Consider the following 23,863-nt stretch of genomic DNA (forward strand, 5'->3'; position numbering starts at 1 on the left):
AGCCTGCCAGAGGTAGGGGCAAGAACTCTCCCCCGCTGAGTCATTTTCTCAGAAAGCACTTTTGTCTACAGATGAAAGTGCCAGGATGTACATCCACACCAAGACTTGTGCCCTTCCCCATTTTCCGTGGATGTTGATTTTCTCCATTTAACAGTCAGACTCAAGGATTAACTCTTAATTTACACATTTTGGGCCGGCGCTGTGGTATAGCGGGTAAAGCCGCCGCCTGCGATGCCAGCATCCCATATGGATGCCAGTTCGAGTCCTGGCTGCTCCACTTCCGATCCAGCTCCCTGATAATGTGTCTGGGCCCCTGCACCCACATGGGAGACCCAGATGAAGCTCCTGGCTCCTGGCTTCGGATCGGTGCAGCCTTCTCTGTGGCGGCCATTTGGGAAGTGAACTACCAGATGGAAGACCTCTCTCTCTCTCTCTCTCTCTCTCTCTCTCTCTCTTTCTTTCTGTAACTCTACCTTTCAAATAAATATTTTTTAAATTACATATTTCATTTTAATCCTGTAAAACAATAAACCAAAGTAGGTGTGCTCCTTGAAGTCTGGATGTTTTCCCAGAAGCCTCCTAACTAACCTATGTTCTGGCTACAATCTTCACCCGGAAGCTCTTTGATGAGATACAGCTGGTATTGGCTGCAGGCTGTAATGGTTGACAGAGTTCCTGGCGACTTCTCTGTGTACCTTGACTCCTGGGGAACTCCTGTATCTGTTTTTTTTTTTTAATAAAAACATTATTTATTTGAAAGGAAGAGTACGGGGGGGGGGGGGGAGAGAAAGAGAATCTTTCATCTGTTGGTTCACTCCTCAAATGGCTGCAACCGCCAGGACTGAAGCAGGCCAAAGCCTGGAGCCAGGGGTCTGGAGCTTCTTCTGTGTCTCACACGTAGGTGGCAGGGGCCTAGATACTTGGGCCATCTTCTGCTGCTTTTCCCAGGTCATTAGCAGGGAGCTGGATTCGAAGTGAAGCAGCCAGAACTCTAACTGATGCCTATATAGGATGCTGACATTACAAATGGCGGCTTTACCTGCTACACCACAGCGCAGGCCCTAAGGCTCTGTATCCTAGTGTAGAAACGGATCCCCGATCTCGCTACAAATAATCCATCAGAATTTTTAAGGCAACAAGACTTAGTTGCTTTCTGTAAGTATCTGTAGGATGGTAAAGTGATTAATCCTCACGTCTTCACAAGATAGCTGGATAGCAAGTGCGGTATAAGTTCCCTACTTTATTCACAACTTAATACCCTCACTGGTCTTCCACAGCAGCTGCGGCAGTCACCTGCCTGAGAGCTGGCCACAGGCATTCGCCTTCCCTTCCCTTTGCTTCAGTCAGATGCTGCTTGTCAGGTGCCCTGTTCCTTCTCAAGGTCATCTTGGGATGAGGATGGGGGTTGACAGCCATACAACAGAGGAGCAAGGCACGAGGGAGGAGGTCAAACGAAAGGGAAAGCAAGCCTATACTCTTCACCACGGCCACTTCCCTAGCACACTTGTCTACATCGACAGAACTACACCCAAATAACGCGAACGAGTGGCTGCACTCAAAAGATTCTCCATGTCATAGAAGCCCCTGCTCTTGCTGTTAGCCCATTCCACATTTTTTAAGAAATGACCTTTGAGGAAGATATAGAAAGTAGTCTGGAAAAAAAATCTGTGACTGGGGCTGGTGCTGTGGTGCAGCAGGTTGAAGCAGTGGCCCGAAGCACAGGCATCCCATTTGGGCGCCGGTTCGAGACCCAGCTGCTCCTCTTCCGATCCATCTCTCTGCTATGGCCTTGGAAAGCAGCAGAAGATGGACCAAGTCCTTGGGTCCCTGCACCCACATGAGAGACCCGGAGGAAGCTCTTGGCTCCTGGCTTCGGATAGGTACAGCTCCAGCCGTTGCGACCATCTGGGGAGTGAACCAGCGGATGGAAGACCTCTCTCTCTCTCTGTCTCTGCCTCTCTCTGTAACTCTTTCAAATAAAATAAAAATGAATTAAAAAAAAACCTGTGACTGGCTCAAGGTTGTGTCAGCTAGATTTGATAACAGAAGCAGGTATGAGAAGCCAAACTCAACCAGGGCTCAAGGTGATGTCCCACAACTTAGAACTTCCAATGACTCCAGGGTAAAGTAGCGTAGCGGCAGCATTTATGAAAATGGTTCAGGAAGTTCTGCTGATAGTAATCAGGAGAAATGGCATGTCAGTAACATGGCTGCCAGAAAAGCCAAGGTGGCGTTAGGCTTCTGTGCAGAAGTAAAATATCTAGACAGAGGAAAGTGACTATTCCACCTGCTTTACAAGGCCAGGCCCCATCTAGAGTCTTGCATTCAGTTCTGAGCGCCTTGTTTTAGGAGAAATTAATGAGTAGGAGCGTGTCCAAAACAAAGACCAGGATTAGTGTACAAACTTATGAATACATTCTGAAGATGTAATGGCATGGTAACTATACTTGATAATACTATATTGTTTATTTGAAATTTGGCAAGAGGGCAGATTTTCAGTGTCCTCACCCCTTCCGGATTTACACACACAGTGGTAACTATAGGAGGCTAATTTGTGATAATCATTACACAATGTATATGCCTATCAAATGCTCATGTTATTCACCAAGTTTCGTCATTGAAATATTTTGAAATAAAAAACAAAGAACTCCAAAGCTGTGTCACGTGAGGAACAATAAGGGAAATGAAGGTTAATTAAATAGCGTTTACTGTCTTTAGATTGCCATGCTACTAACATGAAAAACCTGTAGAGGGGTCGGTGTTGTGGTGTAGTGGTTAAAGCCGCTGCCTACAGTGCTGGCATCCCATATGCACACCAGTTTAAGTCCCGGCTGCTCCACTTCTGATCCAGCTCCCTGCTAATGGCCTGGGAAAAGGGGCAGAACATTGCCCAAGTGTTTGGGCCCCTGCCACCCTTGAGGGGACCCAGATGAAGCTCCTGGCTTTGGCCTGGCCCAGTGCTGGCCGTTGCAGCAATCTGGGGTGTGAACCAGCAGATGGAAGATCTCTCTCTCTCTCTCTCTCTTCTCCTCTTTTCTTTGTAACTCTTTCAAATAAAGAAATCCTTTTAAAAAAATCTGTAGAAACTTCCCAAAGGTTAATGAGATTATTGAAAGGTCTGCACAGAAGAAAATGCTGTGAGACTATGGGCTGCCAGTTTGGTAAATAAACTTTTTTTTAAAAAAAAATATTTATTTATTTACTTGAAAGGCAGAGTTACAGAGAGGCAGAGGGAGAGAAAGAGGTCTTCCAATGGCTGGTTCACTTCCCAGATGGCTGCAACAGCCAGAGCTAAGCCAATCTGAAGCCAGGAGCTTGGAGCTTCTTCCAGGTCCCCCACACAGGTGCAGGGGCCCAAGCACTTGGGCCATCTACTACTGTTTTCCCAGGTTATAGCAGAGAGCTGGATTAGAAGTGGAGCAGCCAAGACTTGAACCAGAGCCCATATGGGATGCTGGCACTGCAGGCAGCGGCTTTACCCGCTCTGCCATAGCGCTGGCCCCTAAACTTTTAAAAAATATAACAAGCATGTTTATATTATCCTATTCTGAGAGACCACAAAAGGAGGGTGATCAAGGAGTTATCTCGGAACACATGGCTGTTCGTAGAGGGCATGTAAGCTGGGTACCCCAGGATTGCATCGCTTTTTAGCCCCTCACCCACTGCCACCTCTTCCCATGTCCCAGCCCAACTCTCTCTCCTCGCTATGCTCTTCTTTGCAGATCACCCTACTTTCCCCACAAGATGTAGTAGTTAAGTTCAAGGCTGAGCGTCAGACCATCTGTGTGACTCTGAGTAAGTGAATTGAATGCCTTTGTGCCTCAGGTGCCTCACCTGTTCAATGTTAATAAAGGTACATACCTCCTGGGGCTGTTGTCAGGATTAAGAGAGAGAGTATGTAGGGTCGTTAGGACAAAGCTTGGCCTATAGTCAGTGTTCAACAATTGTTAGCTATTATCATTAGCAGGTCACAACAGCAGTATCCAGTAATGGTTAAGGAAACCAGGTTCTGGAGTTAAGACCACCTAGATTCATAAATACCGTAGACATTGTGAAAATCACTTACCAGCCCATGGCCTCAATTTCCTCATCTGTAAAATGGGAATAATAGTACCACCTACCTTCTACAATTAGTCATAACAGTATCGTATACTGTATGAGGCAGTCTATTTGAAAGCCTAGCACCTGGATGTCTTTCACTGGAGCACTCTTGAAACTTACAGTAGTACATGCCTTCCGCCTGGTATGGGGCGGGGCAAAGCAGTGGAGACAAGAGATAGCAAAGCATTAAGTAAACATTTGTTGAGGGGTGGGCTTTTGTGGGCACTAAAGGCATCTGGGGACACCCACAGCCCATGAGCAACCTGGGTTTCCTTTCTTCAAAGCACTCAGCACCCTTTTACTGAGGGAGTAAATTGGCTGCTCACTTCCAGCTTGTTAATAGGCACCCTGGGAAGGGTAGACCAGATGGCTTCCCAGCTCCTGGCCCATGCCCCACTTTTGTGGGCATTTGGGAAGTGAACCAGCCGATAGAAGATCTGTGTGTATCTCTGTCGCTCTGCCTTTTTCAAATATACAACAACAATAAAAAACAAATTTGTGGAATGCATCAAGCCTTCCCCGAACTAGCAGTTCTCTGTAAAGGATGTTTCCAGCCTCTGTGAGGTGGACCTGGAATGGACCACGGGTGTGCAGGGCGCCTCGCTTCGACCCTAGCCCCGGCTTCCCTCGGGGACAGGGAGGCCAGAAGGCCTGGAAACAGCCCTACTCCCTTCACGTAACGCTACTACATAGCGGTGTCCAAAAGTGGTGAAGTAATACACAGTTGCAAACGTTGCAGGGAGGGAGGAAGTGTAAGAGAGCCAATCAGCTTTTAGGTCGCGCGAGCGTTTCCTTAAAACTCCCGCCCACCGCTGCCAATCGAGTCCTCTCAGCCGCTGGAGGGCGCTACGCATCCCAATCGTACACTCTATGGTCGCTCCCAGAGCCTCCCATGAGGAAGTGCGACCGGGAACCGCCTATATACTTCCGCTTCAGGCCGGTTCTCTTTCTTTCCGAGCCGATAGCGCTCCGGCAACATGGTAGGACTTTGGTGTGGGGCCTGAGACTATCCAGTTTAATCTTCCCACCCAGCGTCATCCATGCTGTCCCGGGATGGGTCCAAGCTCCTGTAGGGACTTAATGTACCAAATAAACCCAGTATTGCTGGGATCAACCTCGGAGGGAATGGGCTCCGGGGCTAGGAGTGGAAGGGATGGGCTCTAAGAAGACTGAGCCGGGCGTGGAGTAAGATCTCCGCGCTCTGGGGGGCTGGCGGAGGGCACTCTCCCGGAAGCCCGTGGGAGCTGGACCACCGCACTCAGCCGCAGGAGCGCCGTGTGCTGGAGCGCAGTTTAGAGTCGAGTGCTTGTGGGACTTCGGCTGCGTCTGCTGGGTCGGGTGCGGTGTTAACGCCTTGTGGTCTGATCTAACGCTGCACGTCCTGAACGGTTTGTTTACCAGGTGAACGTTCCGAAAACCCGCCGGACCTTCTGTAAGAAGTGTGGCAAGCACCAGCCCCACAAGGTGACACAGTACAAGAAGGGCAAAGACTCTCTGTATGCCCAGGGTAAGAGGCCTGCGTGTCATTGGTTTTAATACCGCATTGGTGAAGTGTGATATACGACTCTAGACTTTGTGTTTCTCGGGTTGGGCATTGGTATTTCTGCTGGCCAACCCAGATAAACCCGTGAAAAGACTTAAGTGAGACGACTGTGACTTAAGGTCTTCGAGATACCATAACCAGTAACTTCATTTTTCCAGGAAAGCGGCGTTATGATAGGAAGCAGAGTGGCTATGGGGGACAGACCAAGCCGATTTTCCGGAAAAAGGTTAGTGGAAATGACGTGTTTCCTACTTACTGTGGTCAGCACCTTGCATTCGTCCACTCTTCGCCCACATGCTTCACAGTATCCTAGGTGTAGTCCCAGGGAAATTGCTGTGCCTTTTTTTTTTTTTTTTAAACTGCAACTAATTACAGTGACAAGTAGTAGGCACTGGAGCTGGGAGTGCAACCCAGATTTGCTTCTGGTCTACAATCCTGTACAATGCTGGCATTTAACTTACTGGGAGGCAGGGCTCCTTTTTTGAGGAGGCAAAAAATCAAAGTCTGTTAAAGTAGCCAGTTAGGCCATACACTGGCCTCTTCAATTCTACAGGCTGATTAAGTTTTCTTACCCTAAGCGATTTGGCTGCCATTGAAAGTAACTAGCATGGCTCCTGGAGCATAACAGTCCAAATCGCCAGCATTGCATTGTTTTTGGCACTTAGCTCTGGTTCCAGAAAATACTAAGGAATGATTTTCGTGTTCGTTTGAGTGCAATGAATGGTTTGATCTCAGGTGGTGAAGGGATGCTCAGGGGCCTTTTTACATTTGGGTAACCTGTTAAGACAGTTCCAGTTGACTACTAGTTTGGAGTACAGCTTGAGATTAGTACAGTTGAATATATGTAATTCTAGACAATGATTGTAGATATTCATAGAATTAATTGATGATAAGTCTTAAGTAACAACCCTATTCAGTGAATTACACAATTTGACTATTTCACAGTTGTATGACTTATTAAACCTTTTATTTGAAAGGCACAGTACAGAGAGAGTCAGAGACTTAGAGATCATCCATCTGCTGACTCACTCCCCAATTGGCTGCAACGGCCAGACCTGGGTCTCTCACAAGGGTACAGGGGCCCAAGTACATGGGCCATCTCCTGCTTTCGCCTGGCTCATTAGCAGGGAGCTGGATCGGAAGTGGAGCAGCCAGACTCGAACCAGGGCCCATATAAGATGGTGGCTTAACCTGCTGTGCCACAATGCTGGCTCCAACAGGTTTTTGATTGTGTGAAATGCTGTGCTGAAAGGCCACAAGTTCAAGATTGCATAGTGAGTGCGTATTTGGGAGGAAGTGCTTTAGGATATTTGTTCTGAATGTAGATGAGTAGGATGTGATGGTAACTGGATAACCCCACCACCTTTGCTGTTGCTACAGATGATTATTTTCTAATAGCTAAAGGAAAATTGGTGGTGACTCATTAGCAAAACATTGCTCTAAGTAGTACACAGACGTTTTTGAAGAAACTGATTATCTGCAGTTATTTGTGAAGAGTTTGGTTTTGATTTTTTTTTCCAGGCTAAAACTACAAAGAAGATTGTGCTGAGGCTTGAGTGTGTGGAGCCCAACTGCAGATCCAAGAGAATGTTGGCTATTAAGAGATGTAAACACTTTGAATTGGGAGGAGATAAGAAGAGAAAGGTATGTATTATGTGTGGAAGGTGCAACCTTGTCTATATGGCTTTGTTGTCTTTGAAAAGGAAAACATTCTGCTCACTCATCATGGCTTAGAGATCAGGGGCAATTCATTGGGAAAAGAAACAGATCCGTAGCTGAAGGTTCAAGCCTTTTAGGTTTTGGTTTTACTAAGGACAGGAAGGAGATTTGCCTTAATATAGAATGAGTTCTTTAGGATATATGTTATGGATGGAGCAGGGGTTCTTTGCAAGAATTACAAAACTCAGGGCTTCTTTTGTTTTATTACAGGGGCAAGTGATCCAGTTCTAATCTTCATCTTCTGTTTTGTTACGAAGACAATAAAATCTAAAGGTTACCACTGTTCATTTGGTCTTTTGGAAGGGAATGAACCAGAGCCATCAATAAAACTCCTCTTGGAAATTTTTAAGCTTCATGGTTCTGCCGGGTAATACTTATTTCTGATAGAATTTGGTAGAACTCACATCAAATGTTGGGATTATGTAATGTGGCACTTGAATCGCTTGGGGCTTCATTGGTTCCCATTTGCTGTTGAGCAAAGGATACTGGTTACACATGCTGCATACATAGAGACTTAGGTTTCAGACTAATGGGGGAGGTCAGTAACATCCATAATCTCACATACCTTAGGTACTAACGTCAGTTGGTAAGGAATTTTTATTCCATTCTAAACAGTATATTATCTTTTTTTTTGAATTTTATGCATTAAGTTTTCAGTATTTTTTGCCTTATGGGTGCTTGCACATTCAAACACAAGAATATTCCTGCACTGCATGTTACTGCCATATACCAACGTTTGCTAAGAAATCAAGTTTGTTTGTTAGGTTGACCTTACAGAGTATCTTTTTTTTTCTTTTTTTAAATTTTTTTTTTTAATTTCATAAATGTGAATTTACTAAGTGCAACTTTTGTATTGTTGTGGCTTCCCCCCCCCCAACCTCCCTCCCTCCCGTGGCCCTCCCCTCTCCCATCCCGCCCTTTATTGAGTTTCATTTTCAATTACCTTCATATACTGAAGATCAACTTAGTATATACTAAGCAAGGATTTCAACAGGCTGCATTCACACAACCGCACAAGGTATAGGGTATTGTTCGGCTAGTAGTGTTTTTAAGTTTCATAGTAAAACACATTAAGGACAGAGATCCTACGTGGGGAGCATGTACCCAGTGACTCCCGTTGTTAACAATTGGCACTCTTATTTATGACGTCAGCAATCACCCAAGACTCTTGCTCTGAGCTGTCTAGGCTATGGAAGCCCCTTGAGTTCACAGACTCTGAACTTGTTTAGTCAAGGCTGTGTCACAGTGGAGGTTCCTTCCTCCCTTCAGAGAAAGGTGCCTCTCCTTGATGGCCTGTTCCTTCTGCTGGGGTCTTGTTCACCAGGATCTTTCATTTAGATTGTTTTTTTGCCACCGTAAACACAGTATATTAAGATTTCCATAGCCCTTTTAAATATATAGTAATTTGTATAAAATACAAATTATTTCTATCATGTTGAAATAACTGCAAGGAATATAATTTCTGATATAGTAAGCTTCCCAGTGGAATCAAGGCTATTGTGTCCATTTTTAATAGTGCTTATTTAGGGGCCTGGCACTGTAGGGTAGTAGGCTAAGCCTCTGCCTGTGGTATCCCATATGGGTGCCTGTTCGTGTCCCATTCAGCTGCTCCTCTTCCAATCCAGCTCTCTGCTATGGCCTGGGAAAGCAGTGGAAGATGGCCCAACTGCTTGGGCCCCTCCACCCACTTGAGAGACCCAGATGAAGCTCCTGGCTTTTATTGGCCATTTAGGGAGTGAACCAGTGAATGGAAAACCTCTCCCTCTGCCTATAACTCTCAAATAAATCTTTTTTTTTTAAAAGTGCCTATGTGACAGTTGCCGATTATATATTGTTTTCCTCTTTCTCTTCAGTCTTACTTAGCTCTTTGGAGATCTGCAGCAAAACTGTAGTTTGGTTATTGGGAGAGCATCTCAAGTGGAACAGTTTACTTTCAAATTAGTTTATGTATCCACAGATGAGCAAACCTAGGCTTCATAGTTCTATTCCAACTTCTATTAATTGGTGATACTAGCCTTCAAATTTTAGAAATAATTGGTAGTCACCCAACAGGCAAGGGTTATTAAAGATGATAGAATGATAATTTGCCATCTGCTGGTTAACTGCTCCATGTGCTGTCCCCCCAAGTACATGTAAGGATCTGGATTGCAAATGCAGAGTAGTGGGATTACCACTAGGCACTCTAATAAGGGATGTAGGCATCCCAAGAGGTCCCTTAACCCACTATGCCACAACACCTTCCCCTCAGCATGCACTTTGTATTCTAAGAATTTCTGTATGTCTGCATTGGCTAGGGCTGGGCCAGGTCAGATCTCCCATGCAAGTTCCAGGGACCTAATCTGCTTGAGCCTGCTGACCTTGCATGGTGTACATCAGCTGGGTTATAAACCCAGGAGCTGTAAGGGGATGGAAGACTTTTCCAGGGGTATCATATTACTGTGCCACTGTGTTTTGAATGGAATTCTTTAGCACTATTATGTACTTTTTTAAAGTTTATTTTCCTTTTGATTTTGTCTAAGGAATACAACTTCATGTGTATTGTGCATTTTTAAAAATATATTTGAAAGGCAGAGTTAGGGAGAGGCATCTTCATCCACTGGTTCACTCCGCAAGTGGCTGCAACAGTTGGGGCTGGGCCAGGCTGAAGCCAGGAGCATGGCATTCCATCCTGGTCTCCCTTGTGGGTGGCAGGGGCCCAAGAATTTGGGTCATGCACTGCTTTCACAGGCCCGTTGAGTACTGGAGGTGGAGCAGCCACTACAGTTAGGGGTGCTAGCTAGCGTAGCTGGCCACTTAGCTTGCTGCACTATGTGACAATGTGGCCCCAAGGTGGTTAATACCTCCTGTCTGCTGGTTGTATCCCCAAATACTTAAAATGCCCTGCCTGTCTCCTTCCACCCTTCTCCCCTCCACCTATGAGCTGAAGCCTGGTAGCAGGGAAGTCAACCCAGGTCTCCCATGTAGGTGGCAAGAACCTAGCTATCACCTCCTCTTGTCAGTATCTGCTTTAGCACAAAGTCAGGAGCCAGGACTTGAACACAGGCACTCTGATAGGGGATGCAAGCAAGCATCTTAAAACTGGTGTAACCACTATAGGCCAAACACTCTACCCCATGTTTGTGGACTTTTCATCATTCAATTGAGGCAGGTTTCCTTTTCTGTTTGCACTAAGATTATAAACAGCCATCCCAAGCACTTCAGTAGGCAGCAGTATAGTGCTTGGTGTTAAATCCTGGCTCTGAAATTACAGTGGGCACATAGCTGCCTTAGAGTTGGTAGTCAAGTAGATCAATACACCTTAAGCATCTCAGTGTCTAGCACCAAGTACACAGCAAATGACAGCTATTGTTTTCCAACTGGTTCAAGAACTTTTGCCCAACTTCCTCTAGAAAGTTCCAACTTAGGAAAATTTTACTCAAGGACATAGATTTATTTGAAAGAGTGACAGAGATGTTCTGCCCACTGGTTCTTTCAGAATCAGGCAGGGCTGGGCCAGGTGAAAGCCAGGAGCCAGAACTTCATCTGAGTCTTTTGCATTGATGGCAGGAACACAGTACTTAGGGCGTCACCGACTACCTCTCATTTGGAAAGAAGCTGGATCAGAAGTGTGGAATAGCTAGGACTCAGGTCAGGCACTCAAATAAGGGACGCAGGCCAAAATGTATCTTACCATAATGGCTGCCCCTGAGATGTGCAATGTTAAGGAGCTGGCCCTCTGAAGAATGAAAGGTCAAGGCAAAAAACAAAAGCTAGTGTCAAAGCCCTGAGGTAGCAGTATGCTCGTGATGTGTGAGGAACAGAAGGAAAACTGGTACAGTGAGGGAATAAGCCATCACTCTTGGAGCTTGGATGAAATAGTGGGCATGCAGGAAGTGATGGATGTAAACATCAGTGTGATGTAGTCTTACTTGTTCCACCTAGCTGGAGCAAAACGGTGCCTGTGGGATTTACTCGGGTTTTTATGGTTGAAGTCCATGTATAGAACCCAAGTTTCCTTTTCTCGGGGAGGAGCTGTGTGATGAGGCAGGCAGGATTACATGCTATTCCTCTTCCAAGGGAAGCAACTTGGATGGTATAATAACAGGGTCCACCAATTTCCTCCAGGTTCATAACGGCTACAGCCCAGGATAAGTTTGAGAGGGGTCGTTCCCACACCTCAATGCTGCTTTCCTGAAAAACAAGGGAATAGGTGTGACTGGTAACCAGTAATAAGTTGCCCTTTTAGTTTGTCATTTGGTCTTATTGTCAGAACTATCAAGCACTTACAGGAAAGGTTACAGTTAGCCTGTAGCAAGCATATTTTGGAAATAATGGTTCAAGCAAAAAGCCTGACTACCGATTATAGGATTGAAGTCAAAGGAAAAATCGTTCCCAAAAGATCAGTTCAGGGGCTGGCGTACACTGGTGCCCCATGTGAGAGGGCTGGTTTGAGTCCTGGCTGCTCCACTTACAAACCAGCTCCCTGCTAATGCGCCTGGGAAAGCAGTGGAGGATGGCCGAAGTGCTTGGGCCCCTGCCAGCCACCTGGGAGACCCAGATGAAGTTTTGGGCTCCTGACTTCTGCTTGGCTCAGCCCTAGTCACTGACCATTTGGGTAGTGAATCAGCAGATGGATGAGCTCTCTTTGTCAGTGCACTTCAAATAAATAAACCTTTAAAACCAGTTCATATCCTCATATGTAACAGAGTTAGACCCAGGACAAATGTGGTAGTTGGGACTAGAGCCATCTTAATAAAGTACACACCCAAACATTTGACTGAACTTTAGATAAAGCAAGAGAACATGTTCCTGGCCTGGGTTCTCCCCCAGAGCATTATTTACCTTTCTAAGCAGGTACCCCTGCTTGCCCAAGGGGTCCTGGTTGATGGCAATCACATCTTTATCCTGAAGTAAACTTTTGGCTTGAGGGCTGATGTGTCTGAGGTCATTAGACATGATTAAAGGAGCTGCCATGATAGCCCAGAGAGCCATCTGAGTTACTTGTTGATTCCAGCTGAGGCCAAAGTTGCCAATCACTAACTGAGACAAAGAAAGAAATAGTTCAAATGAAGAAAAGATGAACCAATCTGAAAGGTACCAGATGCCCCATAGAGGGGAATCACGTTAATAAGCATTCTGCTCCAAGCACTCTCCTGGAAAGCCTCCCAAGAATTTAATGTCTACTTACCTTGAATGGCAAACAGGAAACAGGCCGAGTTCAAGGTGATGGGCAAGGAGGGCTCAGGTTCTTACCATATCTGGGTCATTCCAGCCCCCTGGTCCAGCGACATCAACAATTTTCTCCTGGTTTGAAGATGTCCAGGCCAAGATACTCTTTATACTTTCCCAGGAATCATAAATGTCAGCAGAATTTCTCCAGTGATTGCAGTATGTCCGGATTTTTGTGTAATTGGGCTGTGAAAACAGAGGACGGATGCTTTACTTAGTTATCATCCTTGTGATATGAAGAGAGTCCAACTTATAGGCAGGCAATTGTAGCCTTTTCTTTAGTTTACAGAGAATATCTTAAGAAGTTTGCCTCTGAAGTAGGCCATGTAACTTAAAATCCTTAGTCGAAGGGATTTTAATACTGTTTACGCTGGGAATATGAGTTTGTGGGAAAATGGAATTTTTAAAAAAGATTATTTGAAAGGCAGAGTCACAGAGAGATCAATCGATCTTCCATCTGCTGGTTCACTCCCGAAATGGCCACAAATCCGGGGCTGGGCCAGGCTGAAGCTAGGATAGGAGCTTCTTCCAGGTCTCCCACGTGGATGCAGGGGCCCAAGCATTTGGGCCATCTTCCGCTGTTTCCCCCAGGCACATTAACAGGGAGCTGGATTGGAAGTGGAGCAGTCGGGATTCAAATTAGCGCCCAAATGGGATGCCAGCGCTGCAGGTGGAGGCTTTGCTTTCTACACCACAGCACTGGCCCTGGAAAATTGGAAGCATAAGTTTATTTTGGTACAAAAATAATTTTCAGGGGTGGGTATTTGGCTTAGCAATTAAGCTACCAGTTGGGATGCCTGTGTCCAACACAGGAGTGCCTCAGTTCAGTGCATGGTGTCAGATCCTAATTCCAGCTTCCTGCTAATTCAGACCCTTGAAAGAAGCAGTGATGGTGAGTGGTTGGGTTCCTGCCACCCATGTGGGAGACCTGGACTTTCTGGCTCCTGGCTTCAACTCCTACCCTACCCCAACCACACCACACCTATCCCCCCCCCCCCCCACACCATTGAAGGCATTTGGGTAGTGAACCAGCAGGTGAGAGTGTGTGCTCTGTTAAAAAAAAAAAGTATGGGCTGGTACTATGGTGTAGCCGGTAAAGCTGATGCCTGCTGACATCCCATATGGGCCCTGGCTGCTCCATTTCAGATCTAGCTCCCTGCTAATGCACCTGGGAAAGCAGCAAGAGGATGGCTCAAGTGCTTGGGCCCCTGCACCCACGTGGGAGACCTGGATGAAGCTCCTGGCTCCTGCCTTTGGATTGGCCCTGTTCTGGCTGTTGTGGCCATTTGGGGAGTGAACCAGCTGATGGAAGATTCTCTCTCTCTCTCTCTGCTTATCTCTCTGTGTAACTCTACCTTTCAAATAAAACAAAAATTTTCTGAATCCATGTATAGTTTTTTTATAATACATATTTTTCATGTGTCATGGAAAAAGTTCAAAATTTTATACCCAAATTCTTCTGTACCTTTGTATACCAAATGGCAAGTACATGCTGAGATTATAGAGATTATTTTCTTAACACTTCATTATGTTTTCCAACTTTTTTAAAAAAACATTTATTTACTTGAAAGGCAGTTACAAAGAGAGAGGGAGAGAGATCTATTTGTTCACTCCCCAAATGGCTGCAACAGCTGTGCTGGGCCAGAACAAACTGAAGCCAGGAGGCAGGAACTCCATCAGGGTTTCCCATATGGATGGCAGGGGCCCAACACTTGGGCCATCTTCTGGTGCCTTCCTAGGCACATCAGCAGGGAGCAGGATAGGAAGCGAAGCAGCTGGGATTCAAACTGGAACACTTGCTATGGGCTGCCAGTGTCACAGGTGGTGGCTTGACCTGCTGCACCACAATACTGGCCCCTCCAACTTTTCCAAAATAGATGTACATTAATTTTATAATTAGAAATAAGTAAAATGATTTTAATGAGTAAAAACAAAAGCTGCAAAAATTATACAGGGCTCCATTAAACATATATTAGAAAATCTGAATCTCAGTCACAAAATTGCTTAATGAAATGGATAAAAGTTTGTTGATAGACAGATGGGATATCTGAGGTTTAAGATGCCAAGAAAAAAATGAGATTACTTTGCAGAGAAAATAATAGGGATTTATCCCATAGTTGTTACTTATTGTGTTAGGGTTACAGTAATAAAGTCAGACAAGGTCCCTGCCCTCATGGAGTTTACATCCTAATAAGGAGATAGACAATAAACAAGTCAACAAATACTTGTATGAGGTGCTAAGATCTTAGAGGACAGATTACTGTGTTAATGGATAAAGTGTTGTTTTTTGAAGTAGTTAGAAAAGACCCATCTGAGTATGTGGCATTTAGTCTGACATTTCTTCCCTTTCTTTGAAAGATATATTTTCATCTACTTGAAAGGCAGAGGGAGGAAGGGAGGGGAGAGAGAGAGGGAGAGAAAGAGAATATGAATGATATGAATCATTGTTGGTTCACTCCTCAAATGCATGCAACAGCTAGGGCTAGACCAGGATGAAGCCAGGAGCCCAGAACTCCATCCAGGTCTCCATGGTGGCAGGAATCCAGGTACTTGGGCTAACGTCTGCTGCTTTGTAGGCACATTAGCAGGAAGTGGGACTGGGACTCGAACCAGGCACTCCAATATGAAGTGTGGGCATCCCAAGAGATGGTTTAGCCTGCTGTGCTACAGCCCCTGCCCCTGAGATTTCAGTGCTATGGAGCTGGTCCTTTAAAAAATCCTGGGGATGAATGGTTCAGGCAGACAATTAAAAGCAAGTATCAAAGTGCTGAGGCAGCAATATGCTTACGGTGTCGAGGGGCCCAAAGGAAACCAGTATAGTGAGGGAAGGACTCATCACTGTTTTGGAGGTTGGAGAGGCAGGCAAGGGCTAGGTGAGTGGAGTCTGACTCTACTCCAAGTGCAATGGGAAGCCAGTTAAGAGTTTTAAGCAAGGGAATCATATTTATATGCCAACAAGATAATTCTGGTGCAGCTTAGAAAATAGATGGGGGTTGGGAAAGAATGGAAGTCAAGATATCGGGCTGTCAGAGCAGTGTCAGGGAGAGATGCTAGTGTCTTGGAAGGCCAGGGTGGATGCAGTAGAGATGGGAAGATGTGGGCTGACTCAGGATAGATTTCAGAGATAGCACTGTCATGACTGCTGACGGATAGGACATGAATGATGAGATAAAGGGAAGACTCGCCTAGGATAACTTCCTAGGTTTTGGTAGCTTGGACTACCATCTGACAGTGGTGATAGTAAGAGGTGGTCAGATCCTGGGAGAGATGGTAGGATGATACTATTAAAGAAGGTTGGACTCTGAAGGAGACCCCCATTCCTTTGCTCTCAAGTTCTGAAAAATCTATCAGCCTGGCTCTATTGGATTCTGGGCTCACTAGCTCACCTTATGAAAGGGCCACATATAAAGAGGCCACTCACAGGAGTATACAATGCTTCTGCCAGTCCTGTTCAGAGCCAAGGACATGTACTGATAACCTGTGTGAGAAAACAATGGGTAGAATAAGGGCAAGAAGAGAATTTCCAGCTGGGGAGCTTTCTAGATATTTTACGAACCTGCTTGGAAGGTCCATGATGTATGTGTATGTGTGTGTACATATATATATATTTATGTAATATAAATTTATATATATATTAAAAATTATAATATACATAATTTTTTGAGAAACAATATTATCCCAGGCTTTGTGGTAAAGAGTCTGGTTTATTTATTTATAAGAGACACACACAACTCCCATCTGCTGGTTCACTCCCCAAATGCCTGCAACAGCTGAGGCTGGGCTGGACAAACGCCAGGAACCAGGAACTCAATCTAGGTCTCCCTGAGGGGTGGCAAGGACCCACCTACTTAAGCCATCATGGCTGCCTCCCAGCATTTGCATTAGCCAAGCTGGAGTCAGGAACTGGAGCTGGGTGTTAAAACCAGGTACTGTGTAGAAAACGGGTATGTTAACTGGCATCTCATGAGGCCAAATGCCCACCACCTATGTTTTTAACCAGCAGCAGGGACACATAGTGCTCTGTACTTAAATTATGTATAGTATCTTCCAGACTGCTGGGATTATTCTGAAAGGTAGTGTAGAGATGGTATATATATTTAGGAGAGGCAGGACTGCAGATGCTTCCTTCTTTGGGACAGTTTGACATCCTGAAATCTTCTCTAAATGATATTACAAAGAGACAAAAATATAAATTCTAATTAACACTTAGAGCCTTCTTGATTTAAAAGTGTATAAATAAGGGGCTAGTGCTGTGGCATAGCAGGTAAAGCTGCCGCCTGCAGTGCCGGCATCCCATATGGGCACCAGTTCAAGTGCCGGGTGCTCCACTTCCAATCCAGCTCGCTGCTGTGGCCTGGGAAAACAGTGGAAAATGGCCCAAGTCCTTGGGTCCCTGCACCCACGTGGGAGACCCAGGAGAAGCTCCTGGCTCCTGGCTTCAGATCGGCGCAGCTCCAGACATTGCGGCCAACTGGGGAGTGAACCAGCAGATGGAAGACCTTTCTCTCTGTCTCTCCTTCTCTCTTTGTGTAACACCGACTTTCAAATAAATAAATAAATCTTTTTTAAAAAGTGTATAATACTAGCCATGCGTAGCCATGCATGGATTTTACATATATGAATAAATGAATGGATGAGCAAACTGAAAGAAGAGGCAGGGACTATGGTGCATTGAGAATTAATATTTCCAGTAATGTGTCTGGGCATTTAAAATCTGAAGATTAGTCTTGTGCCTCAGCGTTTTTGCTTTTTGTCCATGACTCAATTTCTTGAATTAAACATACCTTCAATCAAATGCTTCACACTGTCACAATGACAACCGTCAAATTTTAGCAGATCTACTCCCCACTCAGCAAAGGTCTGGGCATCAATGTCATAGTGTCCGAAACTCCCAGGGTACCCTGCACAGGTTTTATTTCCAACATCTGCATAAATCCCTAGCTTTAGTCCTTTGCTGTGGACCTGAAATGAAAGGAAAAGAAGAGTCACCACAATAGGAGGGTAATCATGAAGCAGCAGAGAGAACCACTCCGGGCTAGGGGCAAAGACAAGTGCAGTTCAGCAGGTACTGAGGATGCTTTCCCCCACAACATCCTCAAAATTATCCAGATGACTTTGTTGGGAGACAAAGAACAGCTACCCCAATTCTGCTGAGGCAATTCAAACTATAGACATGGCCTACAGCACAGAACTGAGGAGAAAGCCATCAGCCACTCTCATTTTCCTGATGGGATCCCAAGTTACCTTATCGAGCAATCAATGATAGGCTTATCTTGACAAAGACTCTGTCCTTTTTTTTTTTTTTTTAAGAGGAAAGGTTTATTGTCGGTCGAGGGAAGCCCCGAAAGGAAGCCTCTGTCCTTGACCAAATTTTAGTTCAATTTCTCAGCCTTGTCCTTGGCTTTCCTTTTTCGTCCTAGAGGGTCTGTTTTTAGCAAGAATCCTGCTAAGTTACTCCTCCCCTTCATATTTGATCAAGTTCTTTCATCTTCTCCTCCTTGATGCCCAAGTCCATGCCATCCCTTTAGCAAAAATCCTCCTATCCTTGGTGTCTTTTAGTAATTTTCTATCTGCTAATCCCCTCAATCTGCTGCCTGCAAATCCCCACTTGTCTTTGTTGTATTGATTTGAGCTTGGCTCTTTCCCCTATTGTATTAGCCCTGAATAAATCCTGTCTTCATTGTGAACCTTAACTAGAGTTGAGCTCTATTTCTCTTCAACAATCTCAGAATAGTTTCCTTTTATTTTCTAAAATTTTAGTTCATGGAACAGTTACAATAGCTTCCCAAAGCTTATATGGAAATACATGCATACATATGTCAATGATCCAATTCCTTTTTTTAAAAGATTTATTTATTTATTTGAAAGAGTTACACAAAGAGAGGAGAGGTGCGGGTGGGGGGGGACTTCCATCTGCTGGTTCACTCCCCAATTTGCCACAATGGCTGGAGCTGCGCTGATCTGAAGCCAGGAGCCAGGAGCTTCTTCCGGGTCTCCCACGCAGGTGCAGGGGCCCAAGGACTTGGGCCATCTTCCACTGCTTTCACAGGTCATAGCAGAGATTGAAAGTGGAGCAGCCGAGACTAGAACCGGTGCCCATATGGGATGCCGGCGCTACAGGCCAAGGCGTTAACCCGCTGCGCCACAGCGCTGGCCCCCCAATTCCTTTTATTTCTTAGAAATTCAGTGCTTTCAGCAAAAGGAGAACTTCTTCAAGATAAGCTTCAAGAGCTACTGCAAGGGGCCAGCATTGTGATGCAGCAGGTAATCTGTTGCCCAAGATGCCGGCATTCCATATAGATGCTGGTTTGAGTCCCAGCTGCTCCACTTCTGATCCAGCTCCCTGCTAATGCACCTGAGAAAGCAGCAGAAGATGGCCCAAGTGCTTGGGCCCCTGCCACCCACATGGGAGACCTGAAAGAAGCTCCTGGCTTCAGCCTGGCCCAGCCTTGGCCATTGTGGCCACCTTGGGAGTGAACCCATAGATGGACAATCTCTCTCTCTCTCTCTCTCTCTCTCTCTCTCTCTGTCTCCCTCTCTCTCTGTAACTTTGACTTTCAAATCAATCAATAACTAAATCTTTTAAAAATGAAGCTTTAAAAAAAAGAGCTATTGCAAAACATACAGTAAATCTGCTGATGGGATGAAAATGACCTGATAAGCCTTACAATTCAAAGTTCGGATAACAGCAGTGACTCTATTTTCTGAGTGTCACAAAGGCTGTTTCTGAACAAGCTTCTGTACAGAAGTGCTGTTAATCCTGTGAATGAAAAAGGAAATTATCTACAAACTCACATAATCAGCAAGGCGGCGGATCCCCCCAGGAAAGCGCTGAGGGTCCGCCTGAAGCCTGCCTTCTGGATCTCTTTCGGGAGCCATCCAACAGTCGTCAATGCAGAGGTATTCATAACCGGCATCCTTCCAGCCATCTGAGACCATGAGCTCTGCCATCTGCATGAAGAGATGCTCACTGAAAGAAATTGCAGTACTTATTACAAGTCAGGAAATGAATGCTCAGGTATCTCCTATTTGTTAGGCACCTTGGAATTGCACATTTTTTTTTCAACCCAGTAATAGTGTATTAGTAATCACAACCAATACAGGGTAAAATGAACTGTCCTTCTTCCAATTTTCTCTCTGCACTACCCGTTTAATACTTCTACCCTTAAACCCCCAATTAAAATAGCAAAGAGAAATACATGATGGAATCAAAGTCATTAAAACTAAGTTCAGCAGAGCACAAAACTGCAGAGTGAAACACAGAGTTGCAATGAGGCAGAGGCAGAGCGAGGTCTTCCATCCGCTGGTTCACTCCCCAAATGGCCACAACAGCCAGAGCTGGGCCAATCTGAAGCCAGGAGCCAGGAGCTTCTTCCGGGTCTCCCATATGGGTGCTGGGGCCCAAGCACTTGGGCCATCTTCTGCTTTCCCAAGCCATAGCAGGGAGCTGGGTCAGAAGAGGAGCAGCTGTGACTTGAACTGACACTCTGATATGGGATGCCGGCACTGCAGGCAGTGGGATTTACCCACTACGCCACAGCGCCGGCTCCAGGAATGTGCATTTGTAAAATCTTTGGACAAGTATGTATCAAAATGAATTCACCTTTGGACCCAGTAATTAGTCTTGTGAGGAATGACTCAGTTAAGAATCAGGTGACATAAAAATTGAAGAGCCTGAATAGCTACCAACTGAGGATTGCTTAAGTGAATTATGGCATACACATATAATTTGCATTTATGAAACTCTTACTCTGTGCCAAACACTCTAGCCTGCTTATATTTAGATAGGATAACTACTCTGCTTGATGTCACAGGGATAAATAACAATGAGGTAGAATTGAACCCATGCAGGGCACCAGAGTCTTGCCATTAACTGTGCCTGACATAAACATGATCCATTTTCATAGGAACTAATGGGGAAAAAAATCCATTTCCATTTACACAGAAAAGAATCCAAGGTTATATATGAGGGTGCTTCAAAAAGTTCATAGATGTCGGGTGGGCACTGCAGTGCAGTGATTTGAGCCCCTGCATCCCTCATCAGAGTGCCTGGTTCCAGTCTCAGCTGTTCCATTTCTGATCCTCCTCCCTGCTACTGCGCCTGGGAAAGCAGTGGAGGAAGGCCCAGGTAAATGGGCCCCTGCACCCATGTGAAAGACCTGGATGGAGTTCCTGGCTCCTGGCTTCAGTCTGGCCCAGCCCCAACCATTGTGGCCGTTTGAGGAGTGAACCAGAGGTTGGAAGACCATTCTTGCTCTCTCTCCCTTTCTCTCAGTCACTCTTCCTTTCAAATAAGTGAAATAAATCTTAAAATAAACTTATCTTTTAATTTTGCACTTTTTAAAGTGCCCTTGTGTTTTTTTTAAAAGATTAATTTTATTTATGTGAAAGGCAGAGTTACAGAGAGAGGGAGGGGCAGAGAGAAAGAAATCTTCCATCTCCTGGTTCACTTCCCAGATGGCTACAACAGTCAGGGCTGTGCCAGGCTGAAACCAGGCGCCAGGAGCTTCTTTTGGGTCTCCCACATGGGTGCAGGGGTCTAAGCACTTGGGCCATCTTCAGGTACTTTCTCAGGCCATTATCAGGGAGCTAGATTGGAAGTGGAGCCATATCCACTAACATGGGATGCCAGTGTTGCAGGTGGTAGCTTAACCTGCCACACCACAACACAATGCCGGCCCTGGTATTAACTTTTTTTTTAATTTGAAAGGCAGAGTAATAGAAATAGAGAGGGAGAGAGCGAGCGAGCGCACTTCCATCTGCTGCTTCGCTCCCCAACTGGCCACGACAGCCAGGGGCCAGGAATTCCATCCAGATCTCCTATTTGGGTGGCAGGGGCCCAAGTACTTGGGACATCATCTGCTTCCTTCCATTAGCAGGGAGCTGGATGGGAAGCAGAGCAGCTTGGAGTCAAAGTGGCCAGCATCCCAGGCAGTGGCTTAACCTGTTGTACTTTGATATCGCCCCTCCTGACATTTTTTTTTAAAGATTTATTTGAAAGACAGAGTTACAGAGAGAGGTAGAGTGAGAGTGAGAGAGCGAGCGAGAGAGAGACAGAGACAGAGACAGAGAGGTCTTCCATCTGCTGGTTCACTTCCCAAATGGCTGCAATAGCCAGAGCTGCACCGATCTGGAGCCAGGAGCTTCTTCTGAGTCTCCCACGCTGGTGCAGGGGCCCAAGGACTTGGGTGATCTTCTACTGCTTTCCTAGGCCAGAGCAAAGAGCTGGATTGGAAGTAGAGCAGCCAGGACTTGAATGGGCACCCATATGGAATGCCGGCACCACAGGCTGGGGCTTTAACCTGCTGTGCCACAACGCTGGCTCCCCATTAACATTTTAACCATGACCATTTCTGGATGGTAGAGTTCCAGAAATTTTAATTTTCATTATACTCTTCTTTACCATGTACAGTTTCTGAAATGACCAAGCACTAGTGTTATAATCAGATACAAAAATAACACAGCCATTGTTTATAAAAAGAAGACAGGAAAAGAAAAAAAATACATTGGGGGCTCAATTGGCACACTTTGTACTCCTGGGTCACAATAGAATGAGTCTGACAATTAGAAGGCCAAGTTCTTCTATCATATGGAACCGACATCGTGACTTAATCTGTAAAGATAGTCGCAGGAAGAAGTTATGGACAGAGAAGTATTGCTACTACTGGCCTTTAGAGACCTCTGCACCATGGAGTGCTGTATTATGTTTTTAGCAGTACCTATTAGTGATTCTTTTAAAAAAGATTTATTTATTTGAAAGGCAGAGTAGCAGAGAGAGAGGCACAGACACAGAAAGAGATATCTGTACTTTGGAAATTTATATCCATTAAATAAAAGTTAAAAAAATAAAAGAAAAGAAAGAGATATCGTCCATTGGGCTGGTTCACTACCCAAATGGCTGCAATGGCCCAGGCTGAGCCAGGCCAAAGCCAGGAGCCTGGAACTCCATCTGGGTCTCCCACGTGGCTGGTAGGGACCAAAAACTTGGGCCATCTTCTGCTTTCCCAGGAGCATTAGCAGGGAACTGGATGGAAAGTGGAGCAGCCGGGACTTGAACCAGAGCTCATAGAGGATGCTGGCAACGCAGGTGGCAGCTTAGCCCACCGGGCCACAACCTTGGCTCCCAGCAGTAATTCTTAACTTTTTCTGGATCATAGATCCCTTTGAGAATCTGAAGAAAGCTAAACACCTTTTCTCTAGAGAAATATACACATGTTTACAGGTTACATTCCTTTCGGCATAGATTCTGACTAAGAACATTTGTTCTATATGCTTGAGGGATCAAACACTTCCAATAACTTATCTGATCGAAAGCTCACCTGTGTGAGATAAAAACTATTGTTAGCTTTCTGAGTGCGCTTCATGAAGTAAAAAAGTTGTTATCCCAATTTACAGACACGAATTGCAAGGGTCAGATAGGTTCAATATGTATCTAATCCAGCCTCAGCTCTCCTTTTACATGTGTAAAATGCCCCCAGGTCAACGTTCCGGCTTGAGGACACACTCAAAAGCAAGGGGGCAGAGGAGATCTCAGAAACCTCCATGTCTCTCTAACTTCCTTGATTTACAGCTAAGGAACCCGTGACCTCCAAAAAGAAAGGGCACGAGTCTTAGTTCCCCGTCGCTCCTTACCCACCCTAGGTGTCTTCAGGGCTAGTTCACGGCCAGCACCTGGCCGAGGCAGTGCCAAAGTTCACAAGAAGAATCGGAATGGAATCAGACGGCCAGTGGAGACAGTCTCTAGCTGCATTACTAGAAAGAAAGGAGGGGTGGGGAAATGGCAGGTAGTGGCCGCTGGGTGGACTCCCACGGCAGGAGCAAGTTTAGGGCTAGTCCTGATCCGGGAGCGATTGCTGGGGATAAAAAAGCAAAACAGCTGCAGTAGTATGAGAGCTCTCCCTTGGGCTCACGTGTTTTCGTTGAGACCCCTCCATTCCCCCAAACACACTGAGACAAACACACATGGCAAAGAGAAGGGAAGGAGACACCTAGTAGCTGATACCTGATGCAGGATTCCGGCTCTGCCTGGCAGTCAAGGTTACATAGGAAGCGCTCCCAGTGTAGCCAGCCCATGGTAGGCGTCCTCGCCAAGCCATTGTCCAATGCCCTGGCCCCAGGGACGCCCCAGAAAAATAGGAAGAGGAAGCGAAGTGCAAGCAAGCAGCCCCGCCACTGACGTCCGTGTCCCGACTTCATTGTCACGGTGATGGCACAGTGCAGATTTCTGTAGGTAAACTGGCTTTTAAGTTGAACCTTACGGGCGGACCAATCATCGAGAAGTTATTAAGGAGT

The 23,863-nt window shown here is 45.6% G+C and overlaps 2 protein-coding genes across 2 annotated transcripts; one reads left to right on the plus strand and one right to left on the minus strand.

The window, feature by feature from the left end:
* Positions 1-4,992: 4,992 nt before the first annotated feature.
* On the plus strand, positions 4,993-7,712 carry RPL36A (ribosomal protein L36a). Its single transcript, XM_062182966.1, has 5 exons — positions 4,993-5,081; positions 5,503-5,608; positions 5,803-5,870; positions 7,166-7,288; positions 7,574-7,712. Exons 1-5 carry the CDS (start codon positions 5,079-5,081, stop codon positions 7,592-7,594), a joined length of 321 nt encoding a protein of 106 aa, XP_062038950.1. The 5' UTR covers positions 4,993-5,078; the 3' UTR covers positions 7,595-7,712.
* Positions 7,713-8,285: 573 nt separating this feature from the next.
* Positions 8,286-23,838, minus strand: GLA (galactosidase alpha). Its single transcript, XM_062183820.1, has 7 exons — positions 23,574-23,838; positions 19,367-19,541; positions 17,356-17,533; positions 15,958-16,049; positions 12,596-12,757; positions 12,185-12,382; positions 8,286-11,533 (listed from the first exon to the last, which is right to left on the minus strand). Exons 1-7 carry the CDS (start codon positions 23,765-23,767, stop codon positions 11,252-11,254), a joined length of 1,281 nt encoding a protein of 426 aa, XP_062039804.1. The 5' UTR covers positions 23,768-23,838; the 3' UTR covers positions 8,286-11,251.
* Positions 23,839-23,863: the final 25 nt, after the last annotated feature.

Source organism: Lepus europaeus, chromosome X (assembly GCF_033115175.1).
Source record: "Lepus europaeus isolate LE1 chromosome X, mLepTim1.pri, whole genome shotgun sequence".
Classification (NCBI taxonomy): domain Eukaryota; kingdom Metazoa; phylum Chordata; class Mammalia; order Lagomorpha; family Leporidae; genus Lepus; species Lepus europaeus.

Bases quoted from the DNA above. Each gene is read 5' to 3' on its own strand.
- RPL36A (XM_062182966.1), top strand. The intron at 5,871-7,165 runs GTTAGTGGAAAT...TTTTTTTTCCAG, and splicing joins AGCCGATTTTCCGGAAAAAG to GCTAAAACTACAAAGAAGAT. The intron at 7,289-7,573 runs GTATGTATTATG...GTTTTATTACAG, and splicing joins GAGGAGATAAGAAGAGAAAG to GGGCAAGTGATCCAGTTCTA.
- GLA (XM_062183820.1), bottom strand. From the start codon at position 23,767: ATGAAGTCGGGACACGGACGTCAGTGGCGGGGCTGCTTGCTTGCACTT. The intron at 19,542-23,573 runs GTATCAGCTACT...AATTTCTTTCAG, and splicing joins GAGCCGGAATCCTGCATCAG to TGAGCATCTCTTCATGCAGA. The intron at 12,758-15,957 runs GTGAGCTAGTGA...CTGTTTTCACAG, and splicing joins ATATGTGGCCCTTTCATAAG to CCCAATTACACAAAAATCCG.